Raw genomic sequence first — 16,988 nt, 5'->3', positions numbered from 1 at the left:
CTGCAGGGAGGCAGGGGAGAGGCGCTGACCTTGCCTGCCTGGGTTCTGACTCAGGGTGCTGGGTCAGCCCCGTGGACCCTGGAGCAAGAACCCCAGGGAGTAAAGCATCCCTGCTGAGGCAGAGGTTGTGGGGCAGCTGGGTTGGTGGGTGGAGAGGAGGAGCCACTGGGCAGGAACAGCTCTTGGAAGTCGAGTGTGGGCCGGGAAGGTGGTGTGGAGACCTTAGGCTGTGGAGATCTGGCCGTTGCAGATGCCTGTGGAGGCAGGACTCACCCCCTCCCTCCCTTGGAGCCCATAACCCTCCCCACCCAGCACTCCCTGCCCTGCTCAGGGGCACAGAACCAGCACCATCCTGATCTGCCCGTCTGCTCAATCCTCCCAGGCCGGAGTTCCTCAAGTCTGGGCCCAGCATCCAGGGTCCTTGGCAGGTGCTGGCTCTGGTGCCGAGTGGAGGCAGAGGCCACTTCTTGCTCTGTATGTGTAAGAGGGACTTTCTTTCCCCGTGAGCTAGTCTCTCAAGCACCCACCTCACTGGAGCCGGGGCTTCCCCTATGGGCCCAGCTGGGAGTGTGGGTGGACCCTGCAGGGTCCTCCTGCTCCCCCGGCTGCTGCCCCTGCTCTGGGGGGCCAGGCTAACATGGAGGGAGCTCTGGGCCTGGGCCAGTCTGAAGTTCTTGGGAGCCCTGTGGTTCTGACACTGCTGTTGTTAGGAAAGGGACCTTATGAGGATCAGCAGCAACAAATTGCATATGATCCTGGCGTATACGCACAAATTGCTGCAGATGCAATTAAGGCATGGAAGAGCGGCATCTCAAGACAACTCCAGGCTTTGTGGCTCTCAGCCCGAGATTCTCCTGGTGCATTACAAAATTCCCTGATTCTGAAGTGCCCTAAGTCTGGGATTCTGCCAAGTCGAAATGGAGTTCGTTTTGCTCTAGATTCCAAGAGTCGAGCCCTCCACAACATCGGGATTCTCTGAGCCCTTGTGGCCTGCACCTGGGCCAGCTGGCTCTGTGTTGAGCCGGGGGTAAAGCTAAGGCTGTAGGCGGGGGAACAGAGGACAGGCTGCTCTCTGACAGTTCCTGGGCCTGCCAGACCTGCCCAAGGACAGAGGGGGCACGGGTGATGCTTTTTGGGACCCGGAGGGGTGTCGGGAGTAGCCCTTTGGGGCGGCCCCACCTCTGCAGCCTGCGTGTGTCAGGGCTCCTGTTCCCTGGCTGATCCCGGTCCCCGGGCGCTTGCTTAGGGCTGCCACAGCCTCACAGGGTGGGCAGGCAATGCAGGGCCCATGCTGCCCAGAAGGCCACCCCAGCTCCAGGCCCGCTGGGCACAACAGGCCCAGGGTGTGCAGGGTGGTTGGAGGGAGGATGACTTGGAGGCCTTGGGAAGCAGAACCCAGAGCTTGGGGACAGGGTGGTGAAGATGGGGCATGGCAGGTGGGAGGGGTGACTCACTGGGCTAGGAATCTGCTGGAAAAACAGGTTTGGAATTTCTGATGGGTATGATGGAGCTGGTGGGGCCTCGGGATTCACAATGGCTGTGTGTCCCGAGGCCAAGAGAGAAGCTGGGCTCCAGTTCTGTGGGGAGGGCCTTTGTCCCTGGCAGGGCTGCCCGAGAGGACATGAGCTGGCTTCCCTGCGCAGTTTCCTGGCCCACGTGTGAAGCAGCCTCTAAGGAAATCCACTCTCAGGAGGAAATGTGGACTCTGGGCTCTCTGTAGGCAGCAGCCAGATCGGGGCCCTGGAGGTATGGCAGGTACAGGAGCCCGTGGTGCCTTACTTCTGTCCCACCAGCACCCGTCTACTAGTGGAAATGAGGGCAGAGAGGACAGGCAGCACCCCTGGAGTGGTCTCAAGCCCTCTTACCATCTCCATGGCCCTCCAGTACCCTCCTCCCACAGAGCCCCTTCTCTCTCAGTCCCTGGGACCAGGACCCTGATGTGACTTGTACCCTCAGGACATTGGCAATAGGAATGGTGGAGAGCAGAGAGCAGGGACTCCACTGTGCTGCCCCTCGCCCAGCCCACTCCCTGAACTTGGCTGGGTGGCCAGGAAGTTGGGGAACAGGCCTGAACCTCGCTCTGGAGCAGAGACCTCTGCTGACGTCCCTCCCTTTTGCTTTCCTGTGGTCCCCCTGTGTGTGCCAGGAGGTCACCAGGTGCCTGAGCTCAGAAAGGAAGGTCCTGGCTTGGGGGCAGAGCATGCTACTCCAGGCCCTCTGAAAGTGTAGCCCTGGTCCTGCCCTGGCCTGAAGTCGGACACCAGGCCGCAGGTCAGGCCCCTGGACTGGAGATGTCCAAAAATCTTGGGGCAAAGGAAGGTTGCCATGTGGGCAGGCACGAGTCCTGGCCACTCCCCAGGCCCCTCCAGGCACTTCACTTATTCAGTCTACATTCTATCAGGACATACCATATGCAGGTCTCAGGCCCCAGGTCAGCGGGGGAAAGAGAGATGGCAGACTGATCTGTGGTGTACGCGGTTATGCTGTTAAGGCGAGATTGCAATAAATCACCAAATTGATCTTAAAGCAGGAGACAGAAGCTCTATTCACCAGCCGGAGTCTGGACCCACCAGCTGGCAAGCCAAGGGGCAGGCTGCAAGTCTACACCCTTTGACCCCCTCCTGGGGTTTGAGTGCATCTTTATGGTCCCAAACCATATTAATCATAAGTGGCTGTTGCTATGATTTAAAACCGTAAAGAAACGTCATGAGATCTAAAATCATAAGCAGAAGGGGGAGTGACCCCAAATGTCCCTAGTTGAGTACAAGTTAGAGAATGGTTACTAACATCTAGACAGTCAATTTCTGACAGGGTACATTGTCCAAGAAAAATGGGAACCAAAACAGAACGATTTTACACTGTATGAGAATCACCATCTTGTGTTGCCAAACATGCTCTGTAAGCAACTGTCCCTGGGCACAGAGGGGGCTCTCCCTGGAAGAAGCACGTCGTCCATGACATGGAGTCTCGGGTAAAATGGAGTCTGTTTGGCCGTGGCCCATAGAGCCTGGCCCCTAACGCTGCAGACATGTGACCATCCAGAAGGTTGGGGCCGCGGGAGGGCAGACCTGGGTGGAGCCATCTAAGTGAGACCCGAGGTGGCCATCAGCTGTGGAGCAAGGAGGACATCTTGACAAGTGCACCAGGGCCTGGTTCCAAGTCCCCTGTCACCTGGGGCTCTCCCAGAGGAGTCAGTGAGGCAGGGTTTCCCTTGGGCCACTTAGTCCCTCCAGATCACACACTTGGCAGGCAGGGCCTCGGTGACACAGGGAGGGGTGGGGCCTTCCCAGCATCACCCTGCCGGTGGAGTCATAGCTGGGCCTGTCCCCGGGGCCTGGGGTTCTTCTTCCACAGCCCTCCCTCCGAGCACAGGAGTCACCTTTGCGCTCAGCCACAGCCTGGAAGTGGGTCTTGCTCGCCTGCTTCCCAGGGCCTACATGACCCTGCCTGCATCTTTGCTCCTTCTCTGGGACCCTGGCCCCCAGCAGTCATTCTCCAGTGTACCCTCCCCCCATTGCTGGGCTGGGCTGGGTGTAGTTAGTGTCCAGGTACTGGGTCGGGGTCTGGGTGTGTGGCTGGCGCCATGCCCTGTGCTGGCCCTCCATCCTTGCTGGGCCTCTCCTTTCTGCCTGCCACGGTACACATCCAAGGAGCACGTCACGGAGTCAGCCTGAGCAACTCAGCCCTGCCTTGGGTGGGGCCTGCTCTTGGGAAGGGCAAGACTGGGGCCCTAGGCTTCAGAGAGGGAGCAACCAGTTCTCAGGCCTGTGTGGTAGGACCAACAGACACGGGCACCAAGGTCTCAGCCAGGGGTGCCTCGGGCCACGGTCTGGGTGATGACGGAGAAGACTTTAGTGAGTGATGATGAAGTGGGGCAGAGTGCAGAGGGCACAGCCATGGGGCCATGGGACCTTGGCACAAATGACTATGGGGACCCCAAACCAGGACGGCAGGCTTGTGGCAGTGTGGGCTTGTAGCACACAAAGGCCCCGAGGGCCAGGTACCTGGAAGGTGATCTGCTCTCTGCATGTTGAGATAAATTCCTTCCAAGGTGCGAGGGAAGGACGAGGGTGTGCGCTTATGCTCAGCTTCTGGCCTCACCTCTCTGCCGAGCTGCAGCTCACGTCACCTCCGTTACAGCCCAGAGATGGTGGCTGCCAAGCCTTGAGCTCCATGGGGGAAGAGAACACAGCGTCTTCTTCACTTCCTCCCTTGCCCCCGCCTTCACTTGCTCCCAACGTCCACCCCCACACTAGTTCATCTAGCCATCACCCATTCATCCATCATCACACACTGGTCCTCATCTATCCATTCATGCACCTACCCGTCATCCGTCCATCCCTTCATCTACCCATCTATTCGTGCATCCATCCCCCATCCATTCACTGATCCATTTATCCAAAACTGTGCCCATTCATCCATCTTCCGTCACATAAATATGGTCGGAAGAGCACCGACATGGGCTGGTTGCCTGCTGGACAGCACACAGGAAGACCCACAAGAACGAGGAGCATTCCTCCCCACAGAATTCACTTTTTCAGGACTGAGCCGAAGGTTTTATTTTGTTAAATAAGGAAAGCAAAATGCATTCTGGGACATCTGGTATGGACAGAGCCTATGAAGAGGAGTAGAACAGGGTGGGGGATGAGGAGTGGGGCGCCGTGTGGGTTGATTGTTCTAGAAGAAGCAGTGACTTGGATCTTGTCACGACCTGGGTGAATTCAGCAGTGCTGCACAATGACATTTCCCTTAGTCATGGGAACAAGTCCCAGGACGGTGATATCCATTTCCCAACTGCTCCCCGCCCTCTGGATGGGCCTTGGTCTTCTGACTCTCCCTGAGGGCCTCCCTGTGCCTTTGGAGTGTTCCTACCCCACCCAGGGACCCCTCCCTGTGAGTCAGTGCAGACCAACTCCCAGGGTGGAGTCCCACAAGGCCCAGGGGCATGGAGACCTTTAGCTCATCCCAGGAAAGGGCCACCTGGTGGTCTGCTTTGTTCCTCCAGGCCCTGTCCCCAGCTAGAAGTTCCCACTGGAGGGCTGTGCCCCCTGGAGATAGGGCAGATGCCAGGTTGCCTCTGCCTTGCTTCTCGTCTCCCCTGCCCTTGCCCACCCACACGCACCTTCCCTACGGGAGAGCGGTCCTTCTCAAGCTGTAGAGTAGCTACGGGGGGCTCCGAGACCCTGGGTCTGCAGGTGGAGGGCGGTAGCTCTGGGACTTGAGACACCCAGTCTTCAGACAGGCTCTTTTTAAGGATTATATGATATGAGGGGTCTGGGAGGGGCTTTGGGATGCTCGCCCAGAGGGCAAAGGGCGTGCCTGTGCACCTGCTTGCCAGGTTGGCCTCTGTCATTGGTCCTCGTCTCTGGGAGCAGCCAGCTCTCTGCACATGGCATGATGGGAGCGGGGGGACTGGGGTCCCTCAAGGCTCAGGTGGCTTCTGAGCTTTGAGTCTGGAGTAGGTGGGCTTGGCCTGGTAGCCAGGGACCCCACTTTGGTGCTCTGTCTGGGGCAGGGACGGGGAAGTTGACCCAGGAGTTTGCATGTTGTTACAAGTCCCCTCTTGGGGTGTGGTGACAACCCCAGGAGATGGAGGAGGCTCCCACACTGGGCCCTACCTGAGATCTCATTACCACAGTGCTCAGAGTTGCAGTGTGTTGTGAGCACCTAGGGCTATGTAGGGCGAGACGTTGGCAGGCCCTTGTGGGGCAGAGGAGCCGTGCCTGGACAGAGGTGCAGCCTGACTCGGGGCCCAGGTCTGATGAGCTGAGCTGGCAGAGTCTAGAGGGCCCCGCCTCCGCTCCAGAGCTCCCCACTGCCCTCCCAGCAGGGCCGCCACGGGCTGGGCCCCGGGTCTGGCTCGCCTGCACTTTGAGTCTTGGCCGAGTTCCTGTGGGCTCTGGATACCTCTCCCCGTCCTGGCCTTCAGGGTGATTGTCCCAGCCTGCTGGCTCCTGTCCCCACATATGGCAATGGCTCCTCCCGAACCAGTCTATCAGCAAGAAGGGACCTAGGAGGGCACATCTAAACCCTCCCCAAGTCCTGGTCCCCCATTTCCCTCCTTCCTCTCTTTCCTCTGTAGCCCCATCTCTGGCTGGCGGGGGCTGAGACTGCTGCCCCAGCCCTGCCATCCCCTTGGGATCCCCAGTGTTGTCCCAAGGAGGGGGCCAGACTCTAGACACAGATGATGATGGAGGGCCTCTGCCCACAGAGGGCCTTAGGGTCAGACCCGCCTCCTGGCCCTGCTTTAGCGCCCTCTGGGCTGGCCAGGCTTATTGCCACTCTCAGGGGCCCACCCCTATTTGTTCCCAGCGTTTGGGCTCCTCCTAGTCCCGGGACCCATCCCCCTCCTCCAGGCCTTGGCTGTGCTGTGCCCACGGTCAGTGTCTTCCCATGGGCAGCATCTCGGCCACGCTCCCCAGGCCTGTCCTCCCTCCTCTCTGATACGGGGCCCACGTGGGCTAGCTGCTTTGCTCGCAGTGCCCCCCGCCTCTCCTGCTTAAGGGCAGGGACCCAGTCTGCTGTCCCTCGATATCCCAAGTCCAAGGAGCCTGGTGTGCAGGGGGCGCCTGGGTGTGGTGACTCAGTGTGTGGGAGGTGGAGAACCCAGGCTGCCCACGCCACTCCCCCGGAGCTGGGGGCTGGGGTGGGAAGCTCTCTGTGTCCCACTTCCCCATTGGAGGTGGGAGGGGAATAGCCTCCCTGTCCCGCCTGCCCGTGGAGCAGGGAGCTCTGAGAGGAGGTGGGTGTGATGCCATGTGGCATCTGATGGTCTCCCTGGGGACCTGCAGGTGGGGACTGCCCTCAGGGTGGGTCCCTCCTGGGTCATGCTGGGCTTGCCACCCTTAAGAAGAGAAGACCCATGTTGTTCCTGGATGGTTGTCCCTCCCGGGGGCCATAGCACTCCCAAGGGAACCCAGAGTGGCAGGCCACGCAGGGCCTGGAGGCTGGGGCCAGAGGGTGAGGGGTCCGACAGGCTGGCTTCCAGGGGGTGGCTCAGAGTGGGGGCACTGCCCTTCATTGTCTTCCCAGCGCCAGGTGTGGTGAGAGCCGAACGGGAACCCCACCCCATGCCCCAGCCCCCCGCTTCCCACGTGGTAGAAGGACACAATAGGAACTTGAGCAGCAGCAGGAAAACAAAGCAACGGCACCGTCCCCTCAGACTTAGTGCAGTGAAAGTCCCTGAGTTGTATGTGGAGTCCCGGACTGTCCACAAGCTTGTGCCCGCACAGGAGATGTAGAACACACCCCCCAGTGACATGGCACCAACTCCCTGCCTTGCTGCACCCTAAACTTGCTTATGTATGAAAGTAAGAACCCGGCTGCGCTCGGGGCTCGGACTTTGGGAATCATCCCTTTGGGCCGTGGCTCCACTAATAAAGTGTGCCCTCCAGATCTCGGTGTCCTGACCTCATTTCCAGCTACACCCATGTCCCACAGAGTGGCCACTGCACAGGACGGGATCAGCCAGGCAAGGCTGTTCAGGAACATGCAGGGCAGGGGGCTCGAGTCTGGGCACAAAGGGGCAGTGGCCAGTGGACAGGTGGGGCTCTGGTGGGGCCTTCCTCCTTCTGGGTGTGACCCTGTAGCAGGCAGGTGAAGAGGGTAGAGGCCAAGGGAGACTGTGGGGGAGGCTGGGTGCCTTGCCTCCCCCGCTGCCAGACTCCCAGAGTGGAGACAGACACTGCTTAGGGAATCTCGCAGCCACACCTGGCCATGAGAGCCGGCTCTGCCAGGTGGGCAGGAGGCCTGCCTCCACTTGCCTGGGCCCAGTGTTTGTTCCTGTCACCTGGGGCAGGGATATGGGGGATAAAGAAGTAGGGGAAGGGAAACGACATCTCTTCCAGCCTCTGAACTCCAAAAGGCAGAAGAGCAGGGAAGGACTCAGGACTGGACACTAAAGTGGGCAGGGCAGGCAGGCCCATGGCGGGAGCAGGGAAACCCAAGCCATGGCCTGTAGGACCTGGGCGGGTTCTGAGAATGGGCCTCCTGCTGCCCCTGCAGGCCAGCCCTGGGCTGAAGGTGGGGGAACAGAGTTCCTCCAGAATTGGGGGGCTCTGGTTTTGCTCCCCAGAAAGAGCCCTGGGAGGAGACATGGCCTTGAGAGGCCTCAGAGTCCCAGGGCCTGTCAGGGGGTGGAGGGGATGTGGACCGTGAGGGCATGGGGCCCACGGCAGCAGGAGGGTGAGGCCACGTGGGGACACCAAGGAGGATGTGGGCACCCTGGGGGACACCAACGCTCAGAAGAGCTCCCCAGAGCAGCCCAAGGGCACCCCCACTGGGACTGACTGGACACGCACTCCTAGCGCCCTCCTGAGGCTTGCAGTAGACCAAGGTACGAAGCAAGTGCTCTCCCTCATGCCTGGGCTTGGCCTCAGGGGAACCAGCAGCCTTTCCCAAAGCCCCCCGGCTGTCTGAGGTGCTGAGGCCCGTCTTCTCTCTGAGTGCGAAGACCAAGGACCAGAAAGACCCCCAGACCTGACATCTCTGCCACTTTACTCATTTCTCAGGACACCCTGGGGAACGGGCTGGGAGGCAACACTCTCTGGAAATAGGAGGGTCTCCCCATGCCCAGTGGGAATGGACAGCCCACCCCCCACGTCTCAATGCCGGATACCAGGTCCCGAGGCCCTGCCCCACCCCCACGGGGGCCACCAAGGGACCATTTAAGAAGCCTGTGTTCACCTGGACAGGGGCTGGTGGTGGTCCCTGGGCTGGGGGCACTGGCTAGCATTTGGAGTCCCTGGGAAGCCCTGGGAGGTAGGTCTGTGACTGGTCAGTGCTGTGGTCAGTGGTGGATAGGATGTGTGAGAGTGAGGAACAGTGAGTGACAGCAGTGGGTGGTGGCGGGTGGGTGAGTGGGGTAAGAACGGGGGTTGCACGGGAGTGCAGAGAGAGGCCCCAAACTCACAGCCATGTTCTCCATGTCACGGCTACTCCTGGCACAGGAGAGGCCCAGGGGCCCGACGGCCATGAGCACCAGGTCCTACAGGCACCCTTGAGAGGGAAAACCCCAGCCTGAGCCCCTGGGTCTTAGCCCTGAGTGGGGGTGCAGACAGCTGGGGGACCTGGGGCACCCCTCCCACTCCAAAGTGGCCAGGAAGCCTCAGGAGCAGGAAAGGGCTGAGCAGGGCTGGAGATGTCCCCTCCTGGGCAGCCTGTTGGACGGCCCCCAGGGCAGGAGGGGCTCTTTCCTCATCAGGGTAGGGGACTGAGGGGCTGTGGTCCTTCATTTCTCTCTGGGGAAGGGCTGGGGAGGGTGCTGGGTGGTCCTGGGAAGTGGGGGAGGGGTGCTAGCTGGGTCTGGGGCCCCCTCTGGGACTGAGTGGGGCACTGCTCAGGTGCAGACAGACCCCTGCTGCGAGGCGCAGAGATGCAGGCTGGACCCTCACCAAGCCGCGTGGAGCAGGGCCCACAGCAGGCTGGCGGCGGCGCTGGCCCCCAGGGTCCCCAGGCTGCCCCCGAGGCCCGAGGCTGCGCTGCGGTTGCACTGGCTGCCCTCGCAGCAGGAGACAGAGAGGGCGCGGCCGTCCGAGGACACAGTGCTGTTGGGGCAGGTCGGGGCGCAGGACTTCATGACAAGGATGCCGCCGGGGTTGGCTGTGGAGAGAGGACAGGGTTCATGGGTGGCATGAACCACAGGCCCAGAGGCCCCGGCACCCACCCAGCCCTGCCACCTAAACACCCAGGGCGCAGCCTGCTTTGGGGGGCTCCTGGGACTTCGAATGCTTGCGAGGGCTTGAGGTAGAGCCTTGGAGGAGTAGGTGGGGTCCTACTTTGGCACCTGCAGTGACCTGTCTCCCCCTTGCCTGGCACCGTTGTGGTCTCTGAGTCCAAGGAGCAACTTGGAGGCTCCTCCCTCCCTTCCCCTCTCCTCCTCTGGGCTTCAGGAAGGCACCAACCCCACCCTCAGCCCTGGTCACCTGGGGATTAGGAAACCTGCGATGGCAGTAAGGGACAGGGTGGCAAGGCCCGTGGCCTGCACGCTGCCTCCAGGCCTCACGGCTGTTGTTGGGAGGTGACTCTGCATCTGTGTGCACAGGGCTCGGGGGAGGCCGGGGGCTGTGGGGTGGGGTTGCAGTGCTGCCTGGTCCCCTGCCTGACACGCAGGCTCCAGTCGGAGGTGGGCAAGGACGCGGGCCAGCCCCCAGGGGCCTCTTGTTTACAACTGGCCCAGAAATAGGTGGGTGGGGTAAGGTGCTTCTGCCCCTCGCGGGCCAGGTCCCTGTGCCTCGGTCTCTCCATCTGGTAACAGTGGAGCCAGCAGCCTCTGCCCTTGTTCTGGGGTCACAAGTGAACTTGGGGTCGTGTTGGGAGCATTGGTGGTTGACAGCAGAGTTCGGGGCCAAGTCTGAACAGCCCTTTCCCGGCCTTGGCAGAGTGGAAGGACAGAGCCGCTGGGTCCAGGTGGAACGAAGCTCTCCTGGACACCAGGGAGCCTCTGAGGTCAGTGCGAATCCACCTGCTGGCTAAGGCTGAGTGGCCCTCTTGAGAGGCTCTGAGGACACAGCCTCTCAGGGTGGCACAGGATGGCAGGCCGTGGCACCCCTTCCCATCCTGCCCTGCGTGAGTGGTGGCTTGAGACCTGTGGTCAGTATGTCATTATGCCCAGTTTTTAAGCAAGGAGCTTTTTTGATGGGTCAGGTGAAGGAGAGGCAATGTTCACCGGCCATTTCTGAGTGATTGCTGGGGACATGGACGGGCACAGTGTCCTTGCCGGCACTGGTTTGAAGAAAGAAAGCTCTGGCTCTGGCCGGAGCTTGGCCTTCCTTCCCTGGCTGGGCTCTGAGCTGGCTTCCTCGCCCAAGAGATGGGCTACTGAGCCGGACCATTGCAGGCTCCAGTCAGAGGTGGGCAAGGACGCGGGCCAGGCTCGGCAGGGTCAGTCTCCGACGCAGCTTCATGGCCTTTCCCTCCCTCCTCAGGGCCAGGAGAGTCAGGGAGTCCCACCCCCTGCTGGGGTCAGCTTGGTGGCCCAGGGTGTGGGGTCCTTCCACCTGGACCTTCCTGCCAAGGCTGTGTCCCCAGCCTCCTGTTTTGCTCCAGGGTGCTTCCTGGTGCCCCTCAGAGGAGTGACCCTGACTGCTTGTCAGCCTGGCACCCCATTGTCCCACGGTCAGCGGTGACCCTGAGGTCCCTGGAGGACCGGAAGTCTGCACCCATCTCTGAACCCACCCCCAGCTGGCACTCAGGGACACAGTGACTATTTAGGGGAAGGGGCGTGGAGTGGGAGCCTGCAGGGCCTGAGAGAACTCCCATCCCGAGGAGGCCAGGGCCCTCAGGGCACTGGGCACTGTCTGGCTGTGAGACCCGGGGCTTCAGGAGAGGGGCGCCCAGTGGTCCTGAGCTACTGGGAACCACTGGGGAGAAGAGTGGCCCTGGGGCCTGGCATCTGTTTCTCTGGGTGGCACCTTATTTCCTCTCCCAGCAGGATGCCTGCAGGGCAGGATCTGGCCACCCTTGTTCCTACCTGTGCCCAACTGGAGCCGTCAGGACAGTGGGCCCAGAGTGCCGACAGGGCCACTGCAGACCACGGGCACCCCCTTGACCTGCCACCCCTGCATCACGTGAGCCTCTGAAGGGCGGGTGTGCCCGCGCTCGGGGTACGGAGCAGGGTGGAGCAGGGTGGAGCAGGGTGGAGAGTGGGGCGAGGAGGTGTCTCCAGGCAGGGCCCTGCTCTGCTGAGTAGGGGGCATGGAGGGGCACATGCTGCTTCCCCTTCATTCTCCAGGGCTGGCAGGTACACAAGGGCCACCTGGGTCCTTGTAGGGCCCGGGGAGGATACTGCCTCGGTAGATGGGGTGACTCTGAGTCTGAGGGGGCTTTTGTCATCTCTGGGAGCTGTAGGAGTCTGTGGCCCAGGGAGTGGCCCAGAGCTGCAGTGCTGCCTGGTTCCCCTGCCTGACACGCAGGCCAGGAGCCTGGGGACAGTCACCATTGCAGCTGCCATTTATCAGGGGCCAGAGAACCTCATGGACATGATCCCAATGGTGGCAGCAAGCTGCAAGGGGAGAGCACCCCAGGCTTAGAGGTGACACTGCCCAGAGGTGACACACCAAGGTCAGAGGCTCTGCCTGTACACTTCCTTCCTTCTCTGCAGTCTCACCTGGTCCTGCTGCCCCTTCTGGCCAGCTTCCCCACTGCCCAGTCTCATCCTTTGCAACTGGGTCAGGCCTTACAGCCCTCGGGGTCACCAACGGTGACCTGCTTCACTGTGCGCAGCACCTTCTCTTCTGTCCTGCTCAGCCCTGTGAGGTGACCTCTGGGCTACTCCCGTGCACTGCCCGGACTCCTGTCACAGGCACCTCTTGGCCCCACACCTGAGCTCTGGCCCCAGCTCAGCCCCCAAAGCCTGGGTGCAGAGGGGCACAGGAAGGAGGAGCTCTGGCCTGTGGAGGTGTGGGAAGGGCGGCAGGCAGTGACTTCTGGAGGAGGCTGCTCTGCTACCATGTGGACAGGGCAGAGATCCAGCTCAGGGAGTGGGCACTGGGGCAGGAGGTCATGTCCAGTCATGGCTGATTTGAGAGGGAGCTGGGAAGAGGCCAAGAGGCACACAGTATGTGGAAGGCTGGGCTTAGGAGCCTGGGTGGAGTGGGGCTAGCGTCTTCCAGGTGCCAGTGTGTGGACAGCTGCCCCTGATCCCTCATCTCCTACATAGATTCATGGGTTGCACTGTGGACTGGAGGGTGTCCCTGGGATCTGACTGAGGTGGGGCTGGGCACTGGGCTCTGGCTGGGTGTGGAGGTGGGCAGGCCGGGGCCGCGTGGCCCAGGGTACTCACTCGCCCTGGTGATCACACAGAACTTGTCCGTCGGGGCACACTCCACTAGAGACTCGCAGTTCTCGTGGCCGCAGCACACGTGGCAGTGCAGGGCCCGGGCTGGGGGGAAGCACAGGCCGTCAGTCTGGGCTGGGCTGGGGCTGAAGGCCCAGTTGCCTGCCCTGCGGCCCACTCAGGGTCTCCTCTCTGGGTCTCCTCCTCCCTGCTCCAGGGGTGCTCCAGGTCTTTGGAGGGTTGGGGGGTAGGGACTTGGTGATTTGGACATGCTCCCAACTCCCTTCCCTCTGGTCCCATGTGTCAGTGCCAGGCCGTCAGCTTGAGGGATAGGTAGGTGTGGGGTGTGGTGTGGACAGGCTGCCCTGGGGCTGGGCTCACAGCCCCTCTGCCCAGGCTTTCCTGGCACCATGAACTCCTGTTCTGTCTCTGCCCTGCAGTGCCTCTAGAGAGGACTAGAGAGAGTAGTGGAGCCATGACAGCTGAACCAGGAAAGGTCCTGATGAGTAGATAGCTGGTGAATGGATGGGTGATGGGCAGATGGATGGATGGGCGGGTGGATGATGGGGCGGGGGGGGTGGGGGTGGATGATGGGTAGGTGAGTGGTCCTGAGCTACTGGGAACCACTGGGGAGAAGAGTGGCCCTGGGGCCTGGCATCTGTTTCTCTAGTTGGCACCTTGTTTCCTCTCCCAGCAAGATGCCTGCAGGGCAGGATCTGGCCGCTCTTGTTCCTAACTTGTGCCCAACTGGAGCCGTCAGGACAGTGGGTCCAGAGTGCCGACAGGGCCACTGCAGACCACGGGCACCCCCTTGACCTGATGGGTGTTTGGCAACGAGTGGGTGGGTGCATGAATGGGTGGGAGGGTGGATGGTGATGACTGGGTGGGTGGATGCACGGGTGCATGAATGGGTGGGAGGGTGGATGGTGATGACTGGGTGGGTGGATGCACGGGTGCATGAATGGGTGGTAGAAAGCAACAGTCCTCAGCAGCAGGATCTGTGCAGAGTGGGTTGGTTGGCTTCAGAGGTGATCTGGGTTCTAATCCCACCATCCCTGTCCCCTCCCTGTCTGAGCCAGGGTGTCCTCACCGATGAGATGGGATTAACAATGATGCTCTTGGAGTTCTCAGATCATGGAGTGGTGTGATGCATGACGTGTGTGTGTCCAGTCCTCTCCTTCCTTGAGGAAGGAGGGCAGAAGCCTCCAGGATGGGGTGACCCTCATCCCTGGGATGAACAGAGTCTGCAGCAAAAGGCCTTGGTCCAGGCTGCCAGTGGTCAGGAGCTGGGCAGGCCCTGGAGACACCCCAACTTCTGACTACAAGGACTGTGTCAATGCTTCCCTTAACAGAGGACAAACTGCCTGGGTGTGGCGGGCCCAGGGACAGTGGTATGACCTGCAGCGGGTTGGAGCAGAAGGTACAGTGGTCACTCTGTGGACGCTGTCTCCACAGAGTGAAGAGGGTGACCTGGAAAGGTCTTCTGGAGTGGGAGGCCCAGAGTTTGGCCTGTAGTAAGGATCTCTGTGGGCAGTCTGGGGAAGGGACGTGCTAGTTAAAGAGATGCAGGGACCTGGGGGCTGCAAGGGGGCATGCAGGGGCCAGGAGGCTCCCCCACGGTGTCCTGTGTGGAGGCTGGGCTGCCGGGAGAGGTGCCTTGTAAGGAGTGTTCTGTAGGGAATGTCCCATAGGTTGTCATATGGGGGTGTCCTGTAGGGGTGGCCTGTAGGGGTGGCCTGTAGGGGTGGTCTGTAGGGGTGGCCTGTAGGGGTGGCCTGTAGGGGTGTCTGTAGGGGTGTCCTGTAGGGGTGTCCTGTAAGGGTTCTCTGTAGGGGTGCCCTGTAGGGGTGTCCTGTAAGGGTGTCCTGTAGGGGTGTCCTATAGGGATGTCCTATAGGGGTGTCCTGTAGGGATGTCCTATAGGGGTGTCCTGTAGAGGTGTCCTGTAGGGGTTCTCTGTAGGGGTGTCCTGTAGGGGTGCCCTGCAGGGGTGCCCTGTAAGAATGGCCTGCAGAGGTGTCCTGTAGGGGTTCTCTGTAGGGGTGTCTTGTAGGGGTGTCCTGTAGGAGTGCCCTGCAGGGGTGCCCTCTAAGGATGGCCTGCAGAGGTGTCCTGTAGGGGTGTCCTGTAGGGGTTCTCTGTAGGGATGTCCTATAGGGGTTCTCTGAAGGGGTGTCCTGTAGGGGTGGTCTGTAGGGTGTCCTGGTTCCCTTGGATATGCACACCTACTGTGACTGAAGAGCCCCACCTGTGCAATGAGGTGATCACACCTTCCACTCATGGGTCAGCCCATGTACAGCCATTGTCACGGCCCTGGGCAGAGAGTGGGGAGGTGCTTAGTCCCCACTCTGAGCTCAGAGGCCACACTTCTCAGGTCAGGGCTCTGGAACCACCCAAGGAGAAATAGCTGCCTTTGGGGTGACCCCTGGCCATTTCTGCCTCCTCTCTCTGCAGCTGGTCCCTGGTCCTGCCAGGCCCGAGAGGCACTCCCAGGGTTCTCTGAGCAAGGACCCTACCTTAGTCTCTTTCCTGAGATTCTGCAGACCCTCTGCCCTGGGCACTTGTGAGAGACCCAGGATAACCCTTACTATGTCCTCATCAGCTACCCACAGATGCTAAGCCCTAGGGTAAAGGTCTGGCCAGTGTCCTAACTCCTGACCCAGGTCTCTCAGCCCCTCTCTTCCACAGCGGTGTCCTGACCAGGACTGGTGAGACCTGAGTGGTGCTGTGGCCTGGGATCTTCCAGCACCCTGCCTCCTCTGGTGAGTGCCTAAGCTTTGTCCTTGCCATGTCCTCTGGAGTCAGCCTCAGGCCCTTGCCCAATGCCCCTGCATTTGCCTCTCCAGCCTCCTATTGAAGGTGTCCCTCCAGCTGGATGGATCCCCAAGGTTCCCTCTCCACACCCCCAGGGGAAGCTGATGGGGCTAATTATCCTCCAAATGATAATTATTCAGCTGATAATCGCCTGCTGCAGAACATCCCTTCCCACCCCTGGCCTCATTTCTGTCCCCAAACCAGCTTATCAGGGTCAGGGCAGAGTGGGCTGGTGGGGGTGACCCACTCATTCTGTTTTGCTTGGGAACTTCCTTCCTAGAGTGAACAGTCCTGCACCCTGTCCTGGGGGGGAAGGGGATGGAATTGCCCCAGTCGAAGGCCAGCCCCGGTGCCCCGGGCACACAGTCTGCCTCTCCAGCCCTCCGCCAGAGTTCTGTCTCCACAAGAGCCAGGCCCTAAGTAGAGAGCCACAACATTTTTCCAGGCAGGGGACTGCCTGAGGGGCTCCCCTCGCTCCTTGTGACCCCCAACCCAGGCTGAGGCTCCAGGGAGCACTCGGTCTCCTCGGCAAAGAGCCAGCCTCGCCAGTGCCCAGGCCCCCGCGCCCTGTCTGGGAGCCCGTCCCCCGCCTGCAGCCAGCGGCCTTACCCAGGACAGTACACACAGTAGCCAGGAGCAGCAACACCAGGAGGGGCCTCATCGTGGACATCCGCCAGGACTGGGAGCCGCCTGGGTAAGGGTGCCTTTATACAGCTGCGGGTGCCGGGGTGGGACCTGGTAATTTAGCAGGAAGATGAGCTTGGGATGGCAGGGCTGGTCTGACTCATGCCCCCAGGCTCCCTTGGCCCCACCCCCAGGGCTCAGGGCTCTCAGGAGGTCCTCTGTGCCCACTCTGGCTGTGCCTAGGTTCTGAGCCAGCCACCTCTCCTCCCTGAGGTCGATGATGGACACCTGTTTGGGCCTACTGGGGACTAATGCTGACTCTGACGTGGAGGTCCGGGCAGGGTGAAGGTCTGGGCTCGTCCTGGGGCTGATGGTGCTACTGGTCCATCACCCACAGAGCCGAACCCGAGGCAGAGCCGAGCAGCACCCAGCAGCCAATCCCCACCAGATTCCTGAGTCTGGCCTCCAGGCTGGACTGGGGATGGCAGAGTGACCAGGGTGTGACCAGGGTGCCCAGGGGCCACAGGAAAGGGTCTGTGCTTGCATTGGTCCACGGGTCTCGCTGGGTCTCGGAGGCTGAGGGAGGAGCGCTGGTCCCTGGTCTCTCCTCCATCCCTCTAATAGCTGGCCTCCAGGCCCCCCTGTCCCTTTCGACCCCTCCCTGCACTCCAGGTGGCTCTGGCCCTCTTGTGTGGACCACTGGCACCTACCTCCAGGCCCTTCAGGACCTTGTGCTCACAACACGGAACCCAAGGAAAACTCCTTCTGTCTAGAA

At 61.1% G+C, this 16,988-nt stretch overlaps 1 protein-coding gene across 1 annotated transcript; it reads right to left on the bottom strand.

Annotated features, from left to right (window-relative positions):
• Positions 1 to 8,280: 8,280 nt before the first annotated feature.
• LOC124095715 (lymphocyte antigen 6D-like) lies at positions 8,281 to 16,256 on the bottom strand. Its single transcript, XM_046448948.2, has 3 exons — positions 16,199 to 16,256; positions 12,782 to 12,880; positions 8,281 to 9,600 (listed from the first exon to the last, which is right to left on the bottom strand). The coding sequence occupies exons 1-3, from the start codon at positions 16,248 to 16,250 to the stop codon at positions 9,389 to 9,391; spliced, it is 363 nt and encodes a 120-aa protein (XP_046304904.1). The 5' UTR covers positions 16,251 to 16,256; the 3' UTR covers positions 8,281 to 9,388.
• Between the last annotated feature and the right edge of the window lie 732 nt (positions 16,257 to 16,988).

Source organism: Marmota monax, unplaced genomic scaffold (genome assembly GCF_021218885.2).
Source record: "Marmota monax isolate L192 unplaced genomic scaffold, Marmota_monax_Labrador192_F-V1.1 WCK01_AAM20220418_F8-fsc00073, whole genome shotgun sequence".
NCBI lineage: Eukaryota > Metazoa > Chordata > Mammalia > Rodentia > Sciuridae > Marmota > Marmota monax.
This window is presented reverse-complemented; position numbering and strand designations above follow the sequence as displayed.